The sequence below is a fragment of the Salmo salar genome, chromosome 28, assembly GCF_965601325.2.
Source record: "Salmo salar chromosome 28, fSalSal1, whole genome shotgun sequence".
NCBI lineage: Eukaryota > Metazoa > Chordata > Actinopteri > Salmoniformes > Salmonidae > Salmo > Salmo salar.
Genome location: NC_138318.1, coordinates 9082883 through 9106380, shown reverse-complemented (window position 1 = coordinate 9106380; position 23498 = coordinate 9082883). Strand labels below are relative to the sequence as shown.

At 41.8% G+C, this 23498-nt stretch overlaps 1 protein-coding gene across 3 annotated transcripts; it reads left to right on the top strand.

The window, feature by feature from the left end:
- Positions 1-1827: 1827 nt before the first annotated feature.
- LOC106589380 (polycomb group RING finger protein 5-A) lies at positions 1828-19148 on the top strand. Of its 3 annotated transcripts, none has more exons than XM_014179273.3 (9): positions 1828-1977; positions 3133-3460; positions 7344-7440; positions 7951-8006; positions 9392-9451; positions 10082-10224; positions 11192-11290; positions 13280-13369; positions 18740-19148. In XM_014179273.3, exons 2-9 carry the CDS (start codon positions 3349-3351, stop codon positions 18785-18787), a joined length of 705 nt encoding a protein of 234 aa, XP_014034748.1. In that variant the 5' UTR covers positions 1828-1977; positions 3133-3348; the 3' UTR covers positions 18788-19148. The 3 variants fall into 3 exon arrangements, with proteins under 3 accessions (XP_014034748.1, XP_014034745.1, XP_014034746.1); XM_014179270.3 differs by having other exon boundaries at positions 10079-10224; XM_014179271.3 differs by having other exon boundaries at positions 1849-2028; positions 10079-10224.
- Positions 19149-23498: the final 4350 nt, after the last annotated feature.

The following is a 23498-nucleotide window of genomic DNA, read 5'->3' as shown; positions in this document are numbered from 1 at the left end:
CGATAACACGTTTATAAATTGCATGGCTGGGCAGTGGATCTGTGAAAGTAGTAGCCTAGTAGTAGTAGGGCGTTGCAAGTTAACGATGTAAATAATGGCACTTTCTATGAATGTACTGGCCATATGTAGGCCTATGTTGTCTAGTATAATATTGGTAGGATAGGCTATAACAATGGGAATTCCAAACCACCTGTTGTATAATTTATAGCATTTTACTTATCTCAACAATATTAGAAAAATTACTTTAGGTCTGCTTCAATGGCTTTTACAGGTTAGCATTGTTAAATGAGGACTAATGTCAAATGTTAACAAATGAATGGTAATATTCAATTAAATTGAAACTAATGCATTTTCAGGTGGTGTATAGTGTGATGTCCCTCAAAATGGTTTTCTTACATTTCAAATGATCCAAGTTCTTCCACCACTACATGTTCAGACTACATTCTGAGATAATATATGACAGTGCGGTTTTTATTACTATTATAGGCACTGTTTTATAGGCAACCTTAAGTCTGAATATTGATTAATTGAGCCTATGGTTCATGAAATATAGTTTAACCAATGTATGTTGCCTAATAAAGTGGGTTGTCAACAATTCAATAAAAATAACTATTTTTAATAAAAAAAATATTTACCCTATTCTTAGTCCACCATACTTTTTGCTGACATATCAACCGCCTGGTGGAGCACATCTTTCCAAAATTCTTGCTGTTTCATTTGTTTACATTTTAGCTATTTATTTTCATATTCCTACTATTCTAGGTCTCTACTAACAGGAATGGTGTCATATTAATCCCTCACCAACTGCATTCCTGCCTTTTATCCCATATCTTTGGTGACTAATTTTGAGTTTTCTTACAGCCCTCTTGAGTGGGCAAAGTTAGAGTCCCACAACACTGAACTGCAGCAACCCAAAAGGATACAAATGATGTTAATTGATGCAGGAAGGCTGGGGAGTTGTTCAAGTGAAGATTTTTTTTCATATCCACTTCTAAGTCCATTGTCAAAACATGCACTATCAGCCGGTTGAGAATAGGGTTAAAGGGATAAAGAAATGTGAGTTCTAGTATATCAAATGTGCCCTTAGCACAGCTGCTAGAGAGTAATTATATACGTTTCCAACCTCAGCAGTTGTTTTGGGTTCCTTATGAAGGCATGTTCCGCCCACATGTAGCCTAACACACCCCTAGACAGAATGGCAGGCATGTCCTTTCAATTAAGACATTACATTTTTTTTTTAACCTTTATTTACCTAGGCAAGTCAGTTAAGAACAAATTCTTATTTCCATAAAGAGCTGAAAGGTGGCTGACATATATCAACCTGTTTATTGATACCTTCAAAAATGAATTCATTAGGAATAAGAGTTACTCCTGAAATATAGCAAACTATATGTTATTTTTACATATGTTGAATAACTGGATACTGGCCAGTCCTATTTTATATCTAGTGGACTAAAACGATGTAATAAATATGGTAATATCAGGCTACTTATCACACTAACACTATATGAAGATATGAAGACAAATGGATATGTAGGCTAAATCTGTTTGATATGTTGGTGAATTCTGTTTTAACGTTTATAGCCGAGGTAGCCCAGGCTACTTCAGAGCTATAGGTCCACAGGTCCATCAATCAATACCATGCCTCTGCTCTTGTTGATGAACAGGTTTCAGGAGCCTTGTGTTTATCATATTATATAGACTACCCGTTACTGGACTACAGTAGTTGGTAATTGAAGGCTGCGCCCTAGTTTGTGTCCAATCAGAGTGTATCTGCCGTGGAATGAATAAAGCAGCAATGCGTAAACAAGCGCTGGATCCTCCTCCGCTCCTTTCCTATCATCTATTCTGAAACCAGTTCCGTATTCAGTGCTAGCCTACATTAATGTAACATCGGCGCCCACATCATACAGCGTATATAGATAGAATTGTCGGATACGATCACACCATCTCGACCATGGATCCTTGAACCGGAATGTAAGAGATGCGTTTACTACTCGCTACTCAGAAGCCGAGAAAACGATGCTTGTGCGTATCTTTTTTTTCCCGTAGGTGCTGTGATAGTAAAGTTTGGGGTGGGTTGGGAATGCGATCATGTGTCATACGGGCTATCAAGTTCTAGACATGTGCTTTTTGGTCATAGTCAAATGTGTGCCGTGGCGCTGGTTTATTTATTATCTTAGTGATTGAATTATCTATGTACGGTCCCCACAGTTAGGCTGAATCTTAAGTCAGTTTTTCAGGGTATGATAAACTCACCATAATGTAATTCGCGCAATACCCTGGTTGACAGAATGACGCGTATGGTTTCCTGGTGATGATGAGGGACGTAAAAGCCCCAATTTTGTCACTGTAAAGGACACCATCCTCGATTTATTTCCTTACTGCCAATTGAGGATTTTTCAGCAATCAAATTTGTGACAATTATATCATATGACATTTCTTGTCAGAACATACTAGTCATAGGTTTACCTAAGCTAGTCAGTGGCGAGGCTGGTATTGAACTCTGGGATCATGCATTCAGCATAATGACCATAGCTAGCTAATAGCGAAAGCATAGATCTCGATTTTCTGTGTCGTTCCGCTTGAGTGGGCTAACCAAAGTAGCCTTTCTCCAAACTTTGGATTTGAAAATACTATTTCAATGATATTACTGCGACAGTGAAGGGGTTATACACTTATGTCATAACAATCTTTGGAAGGAACTAAAGTTGCTTTCGATTTTAAGAAAGCATAAAGGGGGCGGGGCATAAAGGTGAAACGTTACATGCACCTGTAGCCAGTGCTTGACTTGAAATGAAATAGGTGTCGGTACTCATTTGGGGTGCCGGTACTGTTCATATTTAGGTGCAGGAGCTCCACAATACTTTTGAGATAATATTCTATAAGAGGAACATGAGCTCAAGCAGTAGAACATTTTGAGGTGCCGGTACTTAGCTCAGGTTAGCTCCTGTCCAAGTCAAGCACTGCCTGTAGCTTATCCATGATATTTGTTTTGGTCAAATGTATTCTATTTCATGAAGTAATACAACTTTGCAATTTGCATTTGAATTTGTGGTAACACATTTTCAAATATCAAGCATGTAACCTGGGAAATACCCAAATTACGCTGATTTCTACTTTCATTCACAGACACCCACAGCACCACAGAGATGGAAATGCAGCACACTTGAAATCTCCCTGGAGGGGAAGCCTGAATTAAGATGAAGCGACTGAAGGGGAAAACCCAGAAGTGTGGAGCATTTCAGAAAGTCCTGTGAACTCTGACCTCCAGCCCCCATCTGCCATCATTCCTTTCCCCAAAATACACAACACTCTCATCCATCAACACTCCTGCTCTGGTCCAAGATGACCTCGCCGAGAAAGCACCTGGTCAAGGATTTCAACCACTTTATCACATGCTACGTGTGTAAAGGATACCTGATCAAGCCCACCACGGTGACAGAGTGCCTGCACACCTGTAAGCCCCCCCCCCCCTGTTCTCTCTTTCGCTCTCTCTCACTTTCTCACACTCACTCACTCACTCACTCACTCTCTTTCTCTCTCTCTCTCTCTCTCTCTCTCTCTCTCTCTCTCTCTCTCTCTCAGGTGCCTCATTCATGATGACATCATGTAATGTAGGCCTGTGGGAAATGGGAGCTGGCTATACCAGAAAAACACAAACACATTTTCACTATGCATAGGCTACACTATCTCCGGGCATATTTTTATGATTTCTATTTAGTTCTGCCTAATATATATGCATTATACCTAACTTCCCTTACTAGAAATGATATCTAACAATGATTTTATGCAGAAATGTCCTCAAGCTTTTTTTGGGGGGTGTAGTGTGACTTAAAAAACCAAATCTTTACGGCATCTATTGCACCACTAGAAAGTGCTAGAGTAGGAATCAACTGGCTGTCTTATTTGTTGTTTTATACCACAGCCTTGCACAGTCACAGCTATGAATTTTTAAAAAGCCCTCTGTTGATCTCATCGATGTCATATCCTGCATGATTTACAGATCGTATTACATGGCATCTTTCTCTATTTCTGCCCTCTCCATCTGAACTGGATGTTTTATTGGAGGAGAACTGCAGATCTCGCTCCCGTGAATGACACATCTCAAGTGATCAGGGTAAAACACAGTCATCTGTGGGTTCAGTCACCATGACAACAAATATCCTCCACACAGAATAAGCTGTTTGTGTCCAATTTATTTGTTTGTTTGAGGGCAAAGTCACTTCTTTACTGTCATATTGACCCCTAGCCACAATCTCAATAATGAAAAATATCAGCAGCTGCCTAGTACAGTATGTTTTTGCTGTTGTATGATTTCTTTCAGTGTGTATGCCAGTATATTTCAGAGATCTCCAGCAAAATATATATATATGACATTAGTCCAGACTGTTTTTGTTGTAACATCTACTATAAATCAAATCAAATTGTATTGATCACATACACATATTTAGCAGATGTTATTGTGGGTGTAGCGAAATGCTTGTGTTCCTAGCTCCAACAGTGCAGTAATATCTAACAGTGCAGTAGTATCTACAAACGATTCACAACAATCCACACAAATTTAAAAGTAAAATAATGGAATTAAGAAATGTATAAATATTAGATAGAGCAATGTCGGAGTGGCATTGACTAAAATACAGTAGAATAGAATACAGTATATACAGTTGAAGTTGGAAGTTTACATACACCTTAGCCAAATACATTTAAACTCAGTTTTTAACAATTCCTGACATTTAATCCGAGTAAAAATTCCCTGTCTTAGGTCAGTTAAGAATGTGAAATGTCAGAATAATAGTAGAGAGAATTATTTATTTCAGCTTTTATTTCTTTCATCACATTCCCAGTGGGTCAGAAGTTTACATACACTCAATTAGTACTTGGTAGCATTGCCTTTAAATTGTTTAACTTGGGTCAAACGTTTCGGGTAGCCTTCCACAAGCTTCCCACAATAAGTTGGGTGAATTTTGGCCCATTCCTCCTGACAGAGCTGAGTCAGGTTTGGTGTAACTGAGTCAGGTTTGTAGGCCTCCTTGCTCGCACATGCTTTTTCAGTTCTGCCCACATATTTTCTATAGGATTGAGGTCAGGGCTTTGTGACGGCCACTCCAATACCTTGACTTTGTTGTCCTTAAGCCATTTTCCACAACTTTGAAAGACCCATTTGCGACCAAGCTTTAAATTCCTGACTGATGTCTTGAGATGATGCTTCACTATATCCACATAACTTTCCTGCTTCATAATGCCCTCTATTTTGTGAAGTGCACCAGTCCCTCCTGCAGCAAAGCACCCCACAACATGATGCTGCCACCCCCGTGCTTCACGGTTGGGATGGTGTTCTTCGGCTTGCAAGCCTCCCCCCTTTTTCTCCAAACATAATGATGGTCATTATGGCCAAACAGTTCTATTTTTGTTTCATCAGACCAGAGGACATTTCTCCAAAAAGTATGATCTTTGTCCCCATGTGCAGTTGCAAACCGTAGTCTGGCATTTTTATGGCGATTTTGGAGCAGTAGCTTCTTCCTTGTTGAGCGGCCTTTCAGGTTATGTTGATATAGGACTCGTTTTACTGTGGATATAGATACTTTTGTACCTGTTTCCTCCAGCATCTTCACAAGGTCCTTTGCTGTTGTTCTGGGATTGATTTGCACCTTTCTCACCAAAGTACGTTAATCTCTTGGAGACAGAACGCGTCTCCTTCCTGAGCGGTATGACGGCTGCGTGGTCCCATGGTGTTTATACTTGCGTACTATTGTTTGTACAGATGAACGTGGTACCTTCAGGCATTTGGAAATTGCTCCCAAGGATGAACCAGACTTGTGGAGGTCTACAATTTTTTTTCTGTGGTCTTGGCTGATTTCTTTTGATTTTCCCATGATGTCAAGCAATGAGGCACTGAGTTTGAAGGTAGGCCTTGAAATACATCCACAGGTACACCTCCAATTGACTCAAATGATGTCAATTAGCCTATCAGAAGCTTCTAAAGCCATGACATAATTTTCTGGAATTTTCCAAGCTGTTTAAAGGCACAGTCAATTTAGTGTATATAAACTTCTGACCCACTGAAATTGTGATACTGTGAATTATAAGTGAAATAATCTGCCTGTAAACAATTGTTGGAAAAATTATTTGTGTCATGCACACAGTAGGTGTCCTAACCGACTTACCAAAACTATAGTTTGTTAACAAGAAATTTGTGGAGTGGTTGAAAAACGAGTTTTAATGACTCCAACCTAAGTGAATGTAAACTTCCGACTTCAACTGTACATGATATCATGAGTAAAGCAGCATGTAAACATTATTTAAACATGATCAAAGTCACTAGTGTTCCATTATTGAAGTGGCCAGTGGTTCCAAGTCTATGTATATAGTACAGTATTCAGAATGCAATTACATCCGAATTACATGCAATTACACGTATATGTATAGGAAACGTCTGAAGAGAACATCTGCCACTATTATACACTACTGTGCACAGTGAGGTCTGTCTCATATGTGTCATGCGCAGTAGGTGGTGCTGGCTATTGAAAGAACATGCAAGATGTTGTCCTGACATATTGTTTCCCTTGGCAGTTATGGTTGATTGAGTATGACAGCAGTTCACTACTGTATGTTTGTGAGTATTGTTATGTAGGCTATAGGTCGGTGCATAGTGCATAAGTACATCGAGTATGCGTTGTGTTTACATGGCAATTGCTAGAGGGGAGACTGTGCCCTGTATTCCTGCAGATATTGTTGATCTGTGTTTTTATCTGACGATTTGATGACATCACGTCGTAGGATATAGGCTTAATCCGCAGGTCGGTATTGTATGGAATCGGTTTGTGTTCTTAAAAGAACGATAAGACTGTACATTATATACCACCTCATAGATGGTATATGTGTGCATGTGTGCCTTATTGCACATACAGTACGTGTACGTGCACGTGTGTGTGTGCTCTGTGGTATTGGCTGCAGCTGTCCTTGGCTGTGTGATAGATGTGTGATAGAACTGGCCAGGCTATACCCCCTTTTTTTTTAAATCTCCTTTCCAGTCCACAGTTTAAATTTCAACTGCAAGCCTGAGCTTCAAGGCTCAATAGACACTCTGATCTTTATCCAGTTGAAACTGTAGAAATTAGATATTAGAATGCTATTCCTTTTGGTTTTAAACTTCACTTTCAAATCAGAATCATTTTATTGTGGAGGTTATCTGAGAGAAAGGGATAAGAAAAGAGAAAATGCCGTCATCTTGGCATTTATTTAACACCGGAATGGTGTGATAAAAATCCATATTTACTTTAGGTCTGTATTTCGAGATGGTAAACTTGTCTTTGTCTCAATCTCCTTTATTCTGTCAACAGTTTGTAAAAGCTGCATCGTCCAACACTTTGAAGACAGCAACGACTGCCCCAAATGTGGCATCCAAGTCCATGAAACCAACCCTCTAGAGATGTTAAGGTAATACACCTAATTTGACATCTTTGACAGAATCTTATCTGCGTTTATATTTTCCTTTTGAGAATCACAGGGTCGTAATGAATACTACTGAATAGATGAATATATCAAAACCATCAGTAAAGTAAAAACATGCTGGCCTTTGCACTACTGAACTGGCCATAGCCGGATTTTGGCAGTTTTTCTTCAGTTGTCTACTTGACTTGTGAGATTGTAAGGCTGGTGTGGGCTGGGCTGGGCTGGGCTGGGCTGGGCTGGGCTGGGCTGGGCTGGGGGAGGATAGAGTGAACTTGAGCTTGGCTGCGGTAAGATCCAGGCAACAGCTGGACACCATTCTGGAGCCAAGGTCTCAGCTGAAGACCTCACCCAGTGCTCAGCCACCCAGCTACCCAGCCCACAGATGCAATGTCTGGGAATGTGTGTGTGGGTGTGTGGGGTTTGTGGTTGTGTGTGTGTGTGTGTGTGTAAGTGTACTTACTTTTATTCTTCCTTGACGTCTCATTCGATCGCCAGGTTGGACAACACTTTAGAGGAAATCATTTTCAAACTCGTGCCTGGGCTAAGAGAAAGTGAGTGATGTCATTTTAGTATCCACCAACATCAGATATACATCTTGCCTTTGATAGTAGGTCTAAGAGTTACTCAAGCTGTTTTCCATTTGACTTGAATGATATAACTCCTGCCCTGCAGGACTCTACAGTGCTATCATTGTGGGGGAATATAAATACTTTGCTGTGCTACCTGGAATTCTTATTTGGGAGCACTAGTGTCCCTAGAAAATAAATTATTGTAATGATTTCTTCGCTGTCCCTCAGCCTCAGCAGTATGCAAACACGTGGTGGCACAGAAAGAAAGTAAAAGGGAGAGCTTTTTCGGGAGATGAGCTTCAAAAGTAGCTAGGATTCATATAGGCCCAATGTAGGCTATATCGCAATCTAAAAAATCTATTGTTCTGGTGCTCCTAAACCCTGTATTTTGTAATTGCTGGCAATTCGTATCATTAAAGGGGCAATCTGCAGTTAGTACATCCATATTTGGACTCATAAATGAATGATATAAATCCATTGATTCTTGAAGAGTATAACTTCTAAATACCATAAGAGCTTAGTTCGACTGTTGTACCCCATCAGAAGCCAGAATATAAGCTGGTTTTTCCATTGTTTGTCAACAAAGTCAATGTAAACAAAGTAACACTGTATAGCCTCAAAACATGGTTAAAACTATAATCCTTGCATCCATAGCTCTGTCTATGAATTTGAGGGTTGTTATATTTCTCCAGCCCAGGGGAGAACGACTGCCCCCTCTCATTGAAGCCACGGTAGTTCAAGTCCAACCGTGTTATTGCAGGCATTGTTAGCAGAAAACAGGATCCCCATTATGGTGAATGGAAAAGACGTTAATATTCGTGGTCAATCTTCGTGTAAATATATAAATATATATATTTTTAAAGACATTCATGGTACCAATAATTGCTACTAATACACCAGATGTACAGTATGTCCTTGAACCGATTATTTAAAAATCGCACAAAGAAGAAGTATCCTGAGAGGGTGCAGAACTGAGCTAGCCTACAACCTCACTTCCTGGAGTAGTTCAAACTCCACGAGACGCCATCTTAACCAACTTCATTTGGCTTCAATGCGTTACTGATTCTTCAAATAGGAATGAAAATGGTGTCACGTGATCAATGGTTTTGTCCATTTATATATACAGTCATTGCTCCAGCCCCATCCCTCAACCTTTTACTGAAACAGTGGCGGGGACAGCTTTGTTGTTATCATTCAGCTGCAGATTGCCGCTTTAATACCCAAAATATTTTTCATTGTGCTCCTAAATTTCTTTGTGTGCTCATATATTTTTCAACTTAGGAGCACACATTCTCCTTGTAATTGTTTTGTATCATAAAGCCCTGCCCTGTGTATTCATATCTTCTCTGTTTTTGCTTATTGACTAGAGGAACAACAGAAGGAGATTGAGTTCTGGAGGAGTCGAAAGTCGAAGGAGAACGGAGAAGGTAAAAGATCTGTATTAGTGCCCATGAAGACCAAGACCCTCAGGGGGGACCAGAATGAACCTTGGGCTTGGGTGTGCAGAAGTGGGCTGTGATTGGTTATTGAGGTGAAAGGTTAAGAGGCTCTATGTGGGAGACAGATCAGCAAGGCGACAAAGAGAGAAGGAGTTATAGTACGACTTAGGTTCCATTGTTGCAGTGGCGCACGACCGTAGGTGGCTGTGAGTCATATGAGGCTGAGAGGGAGAGAAGGAAGAAGAGGAGGAGGGACAGCACACTCTACAAGGCATCGACAAGATTAGCCTGTTGATGAGGTATAATACAGTTGGGGAATAAATCAGATGGAAACCACAGGATGACTAAAGGGGGATGGATTCAGTCCGACAGACTTAAATGCCATCTCCATGACAATGTGATGACAGACAATTTGTCCCAAAGGTCTTACCTTATGATTTTGCATTTCTAAGTGAAAAGCGAAAGACATCAGTATCAATCAAACCCATGCTTATTGTGAAGTGTCTTTTCACAGTTTTAAACGAATTCAAGGAAAGCAAACTGAACTTGTGTCCGCACAGTGCGTGCTCATGTTCACACACATGTATAACATGCTTATCCATTTCTTTGTCATAGAAGATGGCCCCCGATCAAAGAGGTCTAGGCTGGATGCCGATAATGATGATGGTGGAGATGGAGACTACCACAGGAGTGACCCTCAGATAGCCATCTGTCTGGATTGTCTACGCAACAACAGCCTGGTGGAAGAGAACATTGTTAGGGTAAGTTGTGGTGGAGAGCTCTATCTGTAGCGCCTCTCTGCTGCTCTTTCCTTCACGTTCACCCTCTTCCCTGTCTCCCTAACCTCTTTTAGGCTGATTGGGTTAGGTACAGTGTTATGAAGCTAACTCCGTTACGTCCCTCTAACCGTCTAACACCTCAGAATGTGAGTTTAGTAGAATATAGATAGGCGATGACGCTGTGGTTTTTCCTTTATTTCCTGGGCTGCCATTGAAAGCAGGTCACTCAGTCAGACACGCTCCTCTATCAGCAGGTGTTAATCCAGTCCATCACTAATTAGGCAGTTGTTTTCATTAAAATAGTGGTAGTAGGGGCAGTGGCTCATCATATTATTTTGGGGCGTGGTTTGTGCAGAGCTCTTTTTGTGCAACCGTGAGTGAGTGTCATTCCAGTTGATCAAATCTGTTGTGTTATTCTATTACATGTTATATATGCCTATGGCTTGTGACGGTGTCTTGTGAAAGACTCGCATATGGCCTTGTGTCAATTAAGAACGGTTGACTAAGTCAGTAGTTCTCAATTCTCTCCTCAGGGACCCTAAGGCAGTTCCAGAGCTAGCACACCTGATTAATAAACACAATAATAAAACCTATGGAATTTTAGCAATATAATATGGCTATTAAACCAGAATATTAAACCATATATGGTTTTACAAAGAACCTTTGAGATTGAGAAAGGTTATTTATAGAACCATTCTCCATAAAGGTTATATATAGGACCATAGAAAAGGTCCTATATATTGTTTTTAGTGTGTATAGAAGGAGTTTCTCTGTACCAAAAGGTTGCTATCAAATGCACTAACTATTCCTAATTACACATTTGTTTAACATTTTTTATTTTACCATAAAATGGCTGTTTCAATGTTTGTATTGCATGCTCTTCACATAAGTAAAAGAAATGGGAGATGTACCTGAATCATTAAAGTAATCTTCTGAACCTCCTCTCTAGGGCTTAATGAAGAAATTTATACGCTGCTCGACTCGAGTGACAGTCGGAACAATCAAGAAGTTTCTCAGCTTGAAGTTAAAGCTTCCAAGTTCTTATGAGGTAACAAATTAAGCTTTTGTATGCGCTCTATACCCTTTCGTATGTATCTACTGTACTACAGATATTAAGCCATATATTCTATTGAATATTTATCCCTTTATGTCAGTTTTGTTTGGGCCTCACATACAGTAGCTGTTCCTGCAGAGTCTCTCCTGTGTGTTTAGTGTTGTGGGTAAAAGTTCTGGCATTGTTATCAGGCCCCCTGCTGTACTGGGTCTGTCCTTAAGGCTTCAGCATGCTTCGGTTCGGCTAGCGCCTAGCCGAAGGAGTGCGCTTGCATACTCCTTTAAAATACCTGTGCTTGAAAACGAGAAAAAGCGGCAATAGTGACGTTTTTGCCGAGGAGATCTTAGTCACGCAATTTTATATCTAACTGAGATGTTTAGTGCAGTATTTCTCAAGTGAAAAAATGTGCATGAAAAGGAGTCATCTCTCGTTGAATGACAACACACACAACACAAACATGCAAGAATCCCTATTCTTGACCAATGATCAACAAGGGGGCATAGACTTCGGCTCCGAACTTCGGCTTGCCTCGAGATTTTTTTTGTGTGTGTGCAGCATTCTGTAAATATTGGTGCATTGTGGGAAAATGTTGGCGGGGAAAGAATTTCTGTATTTCGAATGGTACTGTTATTCCACCCCACAAAATACAGTACCGTACCGTATTTTTGGAGCGCCAAAAACCTTTTGACCATGCATGGTATTGTTGTTTCTAACTTATTAAAGGGATACTTTGGGATTTCGGCAATGAGGCCCTTTATTTTGCGGCGGCAGGTACCCTAGTGGTTAGAGCGTTGGACTAGTAACCAAAAGGTTGCAAGATCGAATCCCCAAGCTGACAATGTAAAAATCTGTTGTTCTGCACCTGAACAAGGCAGTTAACCCACTGTTCCTAGGCTGTCATTGAAAATAAGAATTTGTTCTAAACTGACTTGCCTAGTTAAATAAAGAAAATGATCTTCTTCCCCAGTGTCAGATGAACTCCTGGATTCCATTTTTATGTCTCTCTGTCCAGTATGAAGGACGTTAGAGGTTGTTTCACGAGCCAATGATAACTAGCGTTAGCGCAATGACCGGAAGTCCATGGGTATCTACTAGCACTTGCAGTGGCGCCCATTCTTTTACAGATCTCCCCTTACTTTCAATCAGTAAAATATTTTTTCAATGCCTAAGGCACTTCTTCAGTCACATTCCTGAAGCCCAAGAAACAAACACTTAGCTTCCTAGTACATATGGAAATTTAAAAAGGTTTAGGAATGACTTTTTTGAAGGTTACTGTAAAAATGATTTATTCAATAAAATCTTTTTGACATTGATGACAGGCACATGAGCCACCAGAGCTTGTGCCCCCCCCCCCCCCCCACATGGCTTTAAGACCATGTGGATGGTTCAGAGCGGATGGGGAGGCTATATTTTGGACAGATTTTGGAGAGAGTGAAACCTCTCGCTTCGCGTCTTCCTCTCTGGCTGAGAGCACTGAGGTACAGTACGGCTGAGAGCGCATCGACGCAGCTTTTCTCTCAAAACAGTGCAGGAGTGAAGATGGCTGTAGTAGATGGATTATGGGTAGATAACTGCTGTTTGACTTGACATGAAACTAAACTAGAGTTTTTAATCCCGTTGCTGAGCTAATGCATAGCAGCTAATTGCTGTATGACATGTGTTTGTAGAATTTGAAGCCCTATTGACTGAGATGAATGAAGCTACAGCAGCCAAGGTGATAATAGATGGAGTTAATTTTGCTTGTTTTTACTGATCCTCAAATTGTATTTTTGAAATATTTTTTTGTAGAAAGGCAGTAAATGATCAGTTTTATAAATAATTCCTAGGTTTAGCTGAAATGACGGCCCCTATTTGAGTCCTGGGTCCTTTTGTTTTCTGCTTGTTGGAGATTTGTCTAGCTCTAGTCTTCCTCTCAAGCAGCGTATACTCTCACTATGTCCCGCCGTCTACCTCTTAGTCACCAGCCTCTGTGTCCCCTCACAGCTAGACGTCCTATGCAACGGGGAGATCATGGGAAAAGACCACACCATGGAGTTCATCTACATGACGCGGTGGAGACTTCGCGGTGAAACCGTAAGTAAGCCCCAAATGATATCAATGCCCACCCTCCTGTTCCCCTCATTTTGAAAGACGCTAAGCCCTGTACCTTTCTAGCCCAGGGGATAAACTGTGGCTGCTGAATGATGGTCCTGGAGTCTAGTCTCCATGTGAGTCACTGCTTGCTTGGCTTTAAAGCTGATTAGACGTCTGAAGTCCACCACCACTCGTGTGCCACTCTACTGTATAATCTGCCACAGCAAGCAGGAATTCTTTTGATTTAACCTTTATTTAACTGGGCAAGTCAGTTAAGAACAAATTCTTATTTACAATGACGGCCTACACTGGCCAAACCCGGACGACACTGGGCCAATTTTGCTCCGCCCTATGGGACTCCCAATCACGGCCGGTTGTAATACAGCCTGGATTCGAACCAGGGTGTCTGTAGTGACGCCTCTAGCACTGAGATGCTGCGCCACTCGGGTGCCCCATTCGGGAGGATGTACCAGTGGCACGGTTAATAGAGCTGATTAAGGGCATAAACGTAACCAAGCAACCCAAGTCCTTTGCACAGTATGCTAGGCTAACTAACACACTTCAGCTTGACCTCAAAAGCACTTTTGCTGGCCAGGCGCCTTGGCTGCTAATTTCATTGCTGATGATTGTCACTTTTGGATGGGCTGGTCGGGGCTCTGGCAGCACGGGGTCAGGTCTTGAATCGCTGTATTGGTCCAGGGAGACAGGTGAGGAATGCAGTGAAGGCCCCTGACAGCTGCCCCAGCAGGGTGCCTGTTCCTGGGCTCATTGCCTGACACTCTCCTCTTCCACAGCCATAGCTCATCACCACTGGCTCAATAGAGGGGCCTTTTAATGAAGGCGTCCTGTTAGCAGCAGCAAAGACCATTTCTGTCCTAGTTTGGTTTCAACATATAGTACAACGCACCTAAGGCCTCGTAAACTGTACCGTTTTAATAGTTCAATTAATTCCCCCGTTTTGAATGATACTATGCTAAGAGAATACATTTATAATAAGAGTTACATGGAGAAAATCGGACCTCTTTGAAATGAAAATGGATGGCCATCCCTGCAGCAAAATGTATTTTTACCTAAAACCTCCCTGAAAACCAAAAAAATATAAAAAGTGACCCTCCCCTACACCCAAAAGAATAATTAAAACAAAGTGGATAGCAGAGAACATGTCTACCGTTTACCCTCACTTCTTGGACAGACCAGAGCCTTAGATATGCAGTTAGAAACAGTTTTTCATCCTGTAAGCATTACATGGCAACATGGGAATTTTGATAGCACACAGAGCTGCGGGCCAGAAGGTTGTGGGATTGCAGAGCACCATGGACAAGAGTAGGGGTGGAAATATCTATTTTATAGTAAAGGATTCCATGAATCTATCATCTGTTTTACAGGTCTGAGAAAAAATTGCCTTTTTATAAACATTTCATGCAATTCTACGTCATTTTACATGTTAGCGGAATCTTTTTTTAATACCACACAAATGAACTAAGAATGGACAGAGAGATAGACCTATGTGATCAACTTATCATATTTCTCCAATGCCAAATCAGTGTAACGAAACTGTCCCTGTTTGCAAATTAGGAATCTGAGCATGGTACATTCAAAAGTTAGGCCTACCGTTCCACCCCAGACAGAGTAGGCCTACCGATGCAGAAGAATGTAAGCTTTAACTGCTAAGCTACTCTTCCACCGTGGCTTAACCCAACGAGAGGTCACAAGTGTTTGTGTAAGTGCTGTCTGGGTTTAAACGTATTTTATTGTACGGAACGTGAATAGCTTACATTTATATTTTAGCAGACGCTCTTATCCAGAGCGACTTACAGTAGTGAATGTATACAATTTTTTATTTCCCCCCCCCCACACTGGTCCCCCTTGGGAATCGAACCCACAACCCTGGCGTTGCAAACACCATGCTCTACCAACTGAGCCACACGGGACCAGCTTAATAAGTTGATAGTGACAAAAATGGATTACTTTTCAAGCAAAGTCAGCCTCTGAATGTCAAAGAAATTAAACAACGATATCCCTATATGCGTTGGAGTCACGGTTTTCCCAGGTATTTTAAAGCTTGTTTCTAGCATAAAGCATCACGGACCAAAGGGCTGATATAGATAGTTTTATATAATCGGATCTGTAAAAACAAATACAAATCTTAAGCTAACAAGGTAGGCCTGTGCTTTTTGCCATTTTCTTTCATAAAAGGTGGGCCTATGGCATACCCTCTCATACCCCCTCAATTCGAGATTTGGTTTTAACTTCACTGATACGGGAGGAGGCTATTTAAAGAGGGCATAGTGGGTGGATGAATTGACTGATAAATCTATGGAAATAGCAGCCTATAGCCTAATTTAATCTGTCTAACAGGTAGGCCTACCTCTTATTTCTAAAATAGGAAGAAATAGGCTCCAACACAAAGCTGGAGCCTACCAGTTGTTAGTAAAGTCTAATTAAAATGAATACGGTTTAAATGAATTATACTTACTCGAATTTGCCTACTTTCAGCACCATGAGCTGTCCATTTCCGATAGATTGTACTGTGGCTGCTGCTTCAAGTTTCAGCACCACAATGGAAGTTACTCGAATCTGATTGATTGAACTCGATCTCTGATAAATACATCATGGGCAAGAAACATATTGTTTTTAATAAAAATCTATTATAGTAATAGCAAGCTACAAAGTTTGATCAGCAAGAGCAGAGCAGGGTTAGAATATCCATTGCGGTATGCAATGCAGCCTAGTTTTATTTAGCATCCCAGCAGCTATCTTAGAAATATACGTTTGTTCTGGGCTTCTCAGAGCATGCACTTCATAGCCTATAGCCTAAAGACTATGGATAATTTGGTTGAGACATCACTAAATAGCCTATAGACGCAATTGATATTGTGTGCCCAGCAGAGAATCAGAGATGAGGGGCGGAATCAGGCACACATCGACATACAGTGCATTTGGAAAGTATTCAGACCCCTTGACTTTTTCCACATTTTGTTACGTTACAGCCTTATTCTAAAATGGATTAAATAAAAAAATGTCCTCATCAATCTACAAACAATACCCCATAATGACAAAGCGAAAACAGGTTTTTAGAAATGTTTGCAAATCTATAAAAAATTAAAAACAGAAATACCTTATTTATTCAGACCCTTTGCTATGAGACTCGAAATTGAGCTCAGGTGCATCCTGTTTCCATTGATCATCCTGTTTCTACAACTTGATTGGAGTCCATCTGTGGTAAATTCAATTGATTGGACATGATTTGGAAAGGCACACACCTGTCTATATAAGTTGACAGTGTATGGCAAAAACCAAGCCTTGAGGTCAAAGGAATTGTCCTTAGAGCTCCAAGACAGAATTGTGTCGAGGCACAGATCTGTGGAAGAACACAGTGGCCTCAATCATTCTTAAATGGAAGAAGTTTGGAACCACCAAGACTCTTCCTAGAGCTGGCTGCCCGGCCAAACTGAGCAATCGGGGGTTGAGGGCCTTGGTAAGGGAGGTGACCAGGAACCCGATGGTCACCCTGACAGAGCTCCAGAGTTCCTCTGTGGAGGTGGGAGAACCTTCCAGAAAGATAACCATCTCTGTAGCACTTTACCAATCAGGCCTTTATGGTAGAATGGCCAAAAGGCACCTAAAGGACTCTCAGACCATGAGAAACAAGATTCTATGGTCTGATATAACCAAGATTATACTCTTTGGCCTGAATGTCAAGCGTCACATCTGGAAGAAACCTGGCATCATCCCTACGGTGAAGCATGGTGGTGGCAGCATCATGCTGTGGGGGATGTTTTTCAGGGGCAGGGACTGGGAGACTAGTCAGGATCGAGGGCAAGATGAACGGAGAAAGGTACAGAGAGATCCTTGATGAAAACCTGCTCCAGAGTGCTCAGGACCTCAGACTGGGGCGAAGGTACACCTTCCAACAGGACTATGACCCTAAGCTCACAGCCAAAACAATGCAGGAGTGGCTTCGGGACAAGTCTCTGAATGTCCTTGAGTGGCCCAGCCAGAGCCCGGACTTGAACCCGATTGAACATCTCTGAAGAGACCTGAAAATAGCTGTGCAGCGACGCTCCCCATCCAACCTGACAGAGCTTGAGAGGATCTGCAGAGAAGAATGGGAGAAACTCCCCAAATACAGGTGTGCCAAGCTTGTATTGTCATACCCAAGAAGACTTGAGGCTGTAATCGCTGCCAAAGGTGCTTCAACAAAGTACAGAGTAAAGGTTCTGAATACTTATGTAAATGTAATATTTCCAATGTTTTTTTTAATACATTTGCAATTTCTAAAAACCTGTTTTTGCCTCGTCATTATGGGGTATTGTGTGAAGATTGATGAGGAAAAAACGATTTATTCAATTTTAGATTAAGGCTTTAACGTAACAAAATGTGGAAAAATTCAAGGGGTCTGAATACTTTCCAAATGCACTGAATAGCCTAATAAGCAAGTAATTCTAAAACACTGAGAAATATTGGAATTTCATCAATTACAAATTACATGACCCTCCCCTGGACTGAAATTGAAAAAGCATGACCCTCCCCTATTTTCCTCCAGTTAACCATTCTGTAAATGTCGATCCATCCCTAATTTAGGCTTGCATTAAATACAGATTTTGGCAAGCTTAAAATAACCTTGTCCTCAGGCCTTATGCAGAACATTCTGATGCCAAGAACAGAGTCCCAGGAAGGAATCAGTAAAGCGCTTTTAGCTTAGAAGAACTATATCCAGTGAAGAGATCCATGTTAAAAAAAATAAAAAAATCAGATGACAGTATTACTGATCTCACATGACCAAATTTGTCATCAGGGCCAGATCGTCCCACTTTGATTGTACCAGACAGGGATAATCTGATTGGTCTTTTAGGAATTCTCTATCTGTGCAGAATATGTGACAGCTCTGTGATGCCAAGAATGAATTCCTGTCCTCCCCTGGACCAAATGACCAGGAACTGGGTCAGTGTGGGCCGACTCATTTCCGTTCTCTTTGGGATTGTACATAAGTGTCTCCTGCCTACCGCTGCTGTCTGCCTGCCTGCCTGTCTAAAAATAGGGCTGCTGCATGTGATGTCTGTGGAGTGTGTCTTTCACTTTCACCTGCTCTGGCATCAGACTCATTCTCTCCTCATCACACTCCCACCGCTCTGCACTCACCTGCATTAGTGCTCTTCTCTCACTGCAGAACATCTTACTGTAGCTACGAAGCTACAATCTGTAGAGATTGTGTTGTTTTTGTGTTCTAACTAGCAAGTTCCCCTGTAAGTGTACTGTATATATAGTATTGTTACAATGCTAGAACATCTACGTTCCTTACTCTCTGATTACTGTCTCCATTGTAATGGATTCTGTCCAAGGGTGATCAGTGTCATCTCTCTCTTTCAGGACTACCCAATGGTACTAGAATATCGGCCACGGATAGACTTTGGTTGACGGAGGGAGACGTGGGACTACTCCTGCACTAACAGCCCATTGACAGACTACACAATGAATGGATGTGCCTGGCACAAGAGACAAGGAACACACATCTTCTTATCATCTGCATGCAGTAATCCGTGATTGCCTCTAATCTCATTCTGTTCTCTTACGTGATCCTTCAGTTTCACTGTCTGCGTTTCATTTTTCAAAAAACGCATCAAGGGTTTGAGAACATGCCTGCGTATCATGACGTATTGATTCTTCAAAAAAGTACCGAAATGTAATTGACTGAAGAGTGAAGACATGCCCTTTAATTCTACAGCACATTGAAGTGTCCCTAATAATACAAGGTGAAATTACTAGTAGTCTGTTGTTACGCAACACAACAGAGATATTGCAAGACAGGTGTGCACTGGCAAACGGCTCATAATATTCCACCTTATCTATGCTGGATTTAGTGTCTTACATGGATCCCTCCCTTACTCCTGTTTTTAACTACGGTAGTGCCTTTCCCCACATGCCTCTTTCAGTGCAGTGCCCTTCGAAATTCAAACTGCTTTTCATATGAAATCCCTAATAGTGAATTCAACAGCCCCAATATATAGCCTACATACAACTACAAGGAAGCTATGGATACCATACCTACCATATCCCTATCTCAATAAGCTATATTCTTCCATTCCATTTCATTTTGATGTTATTACCGCATATAAAGCAATACAAGTACTGTAAGACTAGATTTGGTGGAAGAAGGTTAGAAGAAGCTGAATATCACCTACACTGTCTGAAATGTGTAGCTGTGTGTTTGTGCACTATGTAAACGTATTGGGCATTATTGTTGACTTGTACATAGCAGAGATTTGTATAGACTGTTTACTACTATGCTTTATGTCCTACTGGATGGCTTAACATTAATTTATTGTTGTTGCCGTATAGAAACTGTCCAGACTGTCGTTACAGGGTCCCATAACCCTTGCCATTTGTATCTAATGGTGGATCAGTACACAAGTGCTTTAAATGCTTTTTCCCTCTTCGCATACAGTGCCTTCAGAAAGTATTCACACCCCTTGACTTTTTCCAAATGTTTTTGTGTTACAGCCTGAATTTAAAATAGATCACATTGAGATTTTGTGTCACTGGCCTACACACAATACCACATAATGTCAAAGTGGATTTATGTTTTCCCGAGAAAAAAAAATCTGATTAATAAAAAATGAAAAGCTGAAATGTCTTGAGTCCATAAGTATTCAACCCCTTTGTTATGGCAAGCCTAAATAAATGATGGATTAACAAGACAGATAATAAGTTGCATGGACTTTGCATAGTGTTTAACATGATTTTTGAACGACTACCTCACCTCTGTACCTCACACATACAATTATCTGTAAGGTCCCTCGGTCAAGCAGTGAATTTCAAACACAGATTTAACCACAAAGACCAGGGAGGTTTTCCAAAGAAGGGCACCTATTTGCAGATGCGGGGAAAAAAAACAGACATGGAATTTCCCTTTGAGAATGGTGAAGTTATTAATTATACTTTGGATGTTGTATCGATACACCCATTCACTACAAAGACCAAGGCATCCGTCCTAACTCAGTTGCCGAAGAGGAAGGAAATCGCTCAGGGATTTTACCATAAGACCAATGGTGACTTTAAAACAGTCACAGAGTTCAATGGCTGAAAACATTGTAGTTACTTGACAATACTACCCTTAATGACAGAGTGAAGAGAAGGAAGCCTTTACAGAATAAAAATATTCTAAAACCTGCATCCTGTTTGCAATAAGGCACTAAAGTAAAACTGTAAAAAATGGGGCAAAGAAATTAACTTTACGTCCTAAATACAGGGCATTATGTTTGGGGTAAATCCAACACAACACATCACTGAGTACCACTCTTCATATTTTCAAGCATTATGGTGGATGCATCATGTTATAGGTATGCTTGTCATTTGCAAGGACTAGGGAGTAAAATAAATGGAATAGAGCTAAGCACAGGCAAAATCCTAGAGGATAACATCGTACAGTTTGCTTTCCAACAGACAGTGGGAGACAAATGCACCTTTCAGCAGGACAATAACCTAAAACACAAGGCCAAATACACTGGAGTTGCTTACCAAGATGACATTGGTAAGCAGTGTTGACTTAAATCGGCTTGAAAATGGCAAGACATGAAAATGGCTGTCTAGGATAGATCAACAACCAACTTGGCAGAGCTTGAAGAATTTAGAAAAGAATCATGTGCAAATTGTACAATCCAGGTGTGAAAAGCTCTTAGAGACTCACTCACAGTTGTAATCGCTGCCAATGGTGATTCTAACATGTAGTGACTCAGGGGTTTAAATACTTATGTAAATGAGATATTTCTGTATTTCATTTTCAGTACATTTGCTAAAATGTAAAAATATATGTTTTCACTTTGTCATTATGGGGTATTGTATTTAGATGGGTGAGAAAAAATATCAATTTTGAATTCAGGCTGTAACCCAACATTTGGAATAAGTCAAGGGGTATGAATACTTTCTGAAGGCACTGTATACCATTCATCTTTTTCTCACTCTCATCAAAACACCAAAGAATAAGAGCAGAGACAAACAGCAGTGGTTGTATTTTATCTGTTACATTTTAACAGAGACATAATAATTATAACATATTGTAGGCAAACGTTGAGAGTACTGAAGTCTTCTTGGTAGGAAACAAAACATGTGCAATTTGCCACTGTAATTGTTACGGCTGTCGTTAGAAGGAGTGGACCAAAGCGCTGCGTGGTACGTGTTCATGATTATTTATTAAACAATGAAACACTAGAACCAAAGAAACAAAACGAAAAGCCAACAGTTCCGTCAGGTAACGAACACAAAACAGAAAACAACTACTCACAACACACAGGTGGGAAAAGGCTGCCTAAGTATGGTTCCCAATCAGAGACAATGATAGACAGCTGCCTCTGATTGGAAACCATACCTGGCCAAAACATATAAATATAAATACATAGAATGCCCACCCCATATCACACCCGACCTAACCAAAAAGAGAAAAACGGCTCTCTCAGGTCAGGGCGTGACAGTAACCCCCCCCCCCCCCAAAGGTGCGGACTCCCGGCCGCAAACCTGAACCTATAGGGGAGGGTCCAGGTGGGCATCTATAGTTGGCGGCGGCTCTGGTTCGGGTCGTAGCCTCCACTCCGCCCGCTGATCCCCCTGCTTCTGTGTCACCGGAGGAACCAGACCGTGGGTCATCGCCGGAGGCTCAGGCTTTGTGCCATGGATCATCACTGGAGGCTCCGGGCCATGGATTATCACTGGAGGCTTTGTGCCATGGATCATCTCTACAGGCTCCGGGCCATGGAACATCCCTACAGGCTTCTTGCCATGGATTATCCCTACAGGCTCCGGGCCATGGATTATCACTGGAGGCTTCGTGCCATGGATCATCCCTACAGGTTCCGGGCCATGGATCATCACTGGAGGCTTCGGACCATAGATCATCACTGGAGGCTTCCTACGTGGAGCTGGAACCGGTCTCACCGGACTGGGGAGACGCACAGGAGACTGGGTGCGCAGAGCAGGCACAGGGTATACTGGGCCGTGGAGGCGCACTGGAGGTCTGGAGCTTAGGGTTGGCTGGCACACCCCGTCCTGGCTGGATGTTTACTTTAGCCCAGCAAGGGCGGATCACTGGCACAGGACGAACTGGTCTGTGCTGGTGAACGGGGGGTACCGTGCGTAGAGCTGCCGCTGGATAACCTGGGCCGAAGAGACGCACTGGAGACCAGGAACGCTGAGCCGGTACAATTCTTCCTGGCTCACTGCCAACTCTAGCACAGCAACTGTGGGAAGCTTGCACCGAGCGCACCGGGCTGTAGCTGTGCACTGGCGACACCTTGCGCATCCCTGCATAACACGGTGCTTGCTCGGTCACTCGCTCCCTACGGTAAGCACGGGGAGTTGGCTCAGGTCTCAACCCCGACTTCGCCAATCTCCCCGTGTGCCCCCCCAAAAAAATCTCCCCGTGTGCCCCCCCATCGTTGGGCTAGCTCCTCATAATGTCGCCGTTCCGCTTTCGCTGCCTCCATTTCCTCCTTCGGACGGCGATACTCCCCGTCCTGCCTCCAGGGTCCCTTCCTGTCTAGGATTTCCTCCCAGGTCCATTCATCCTGACCACGCTGCTTGATCCTTTAGTGGTGGGTAGTTCTGTTACGGCTGTCATTAGAAGGAGTGGACCAAAGCGCAGTGTGGTACGTGTTCATGATTATTTATTAAACAATGAAACACTAGAACCAAATAAACAAAACGAAAAGCCAACAGTTCCGTCAGGTAACGAATACAAAACAGAAAAGAACTACCCACAACACACAGGTGGGAAAAGGCTGCCTAAGTATGGTTCCCAATCAGAGACAACGATAGACAGCTGCCTCTGATTGGAAACCATACCTGGCCAAAACATATAAATATAAATACATAGAATGCCCACCCCATATCACACCCCGACCTAACCAAACAGAGAAAAACAGTTCTCTCAGGTCAGGGCGTGACAGTAATAGGACTTTCCATACAGTAGATGTCTGTCAATAGTAAGTTGATGTTCATTTGCAGTTAGTTATGTGCGAACCAATCAATGGACAGATTGGACACCACTTTCTGGAAGGGCCTAAAAGTTCAAGTCTTTACAAATCTCCACAAGTAAAACTGAAGCATACTTAGCGTTCTTGTGTACTTTCCTGTTTCA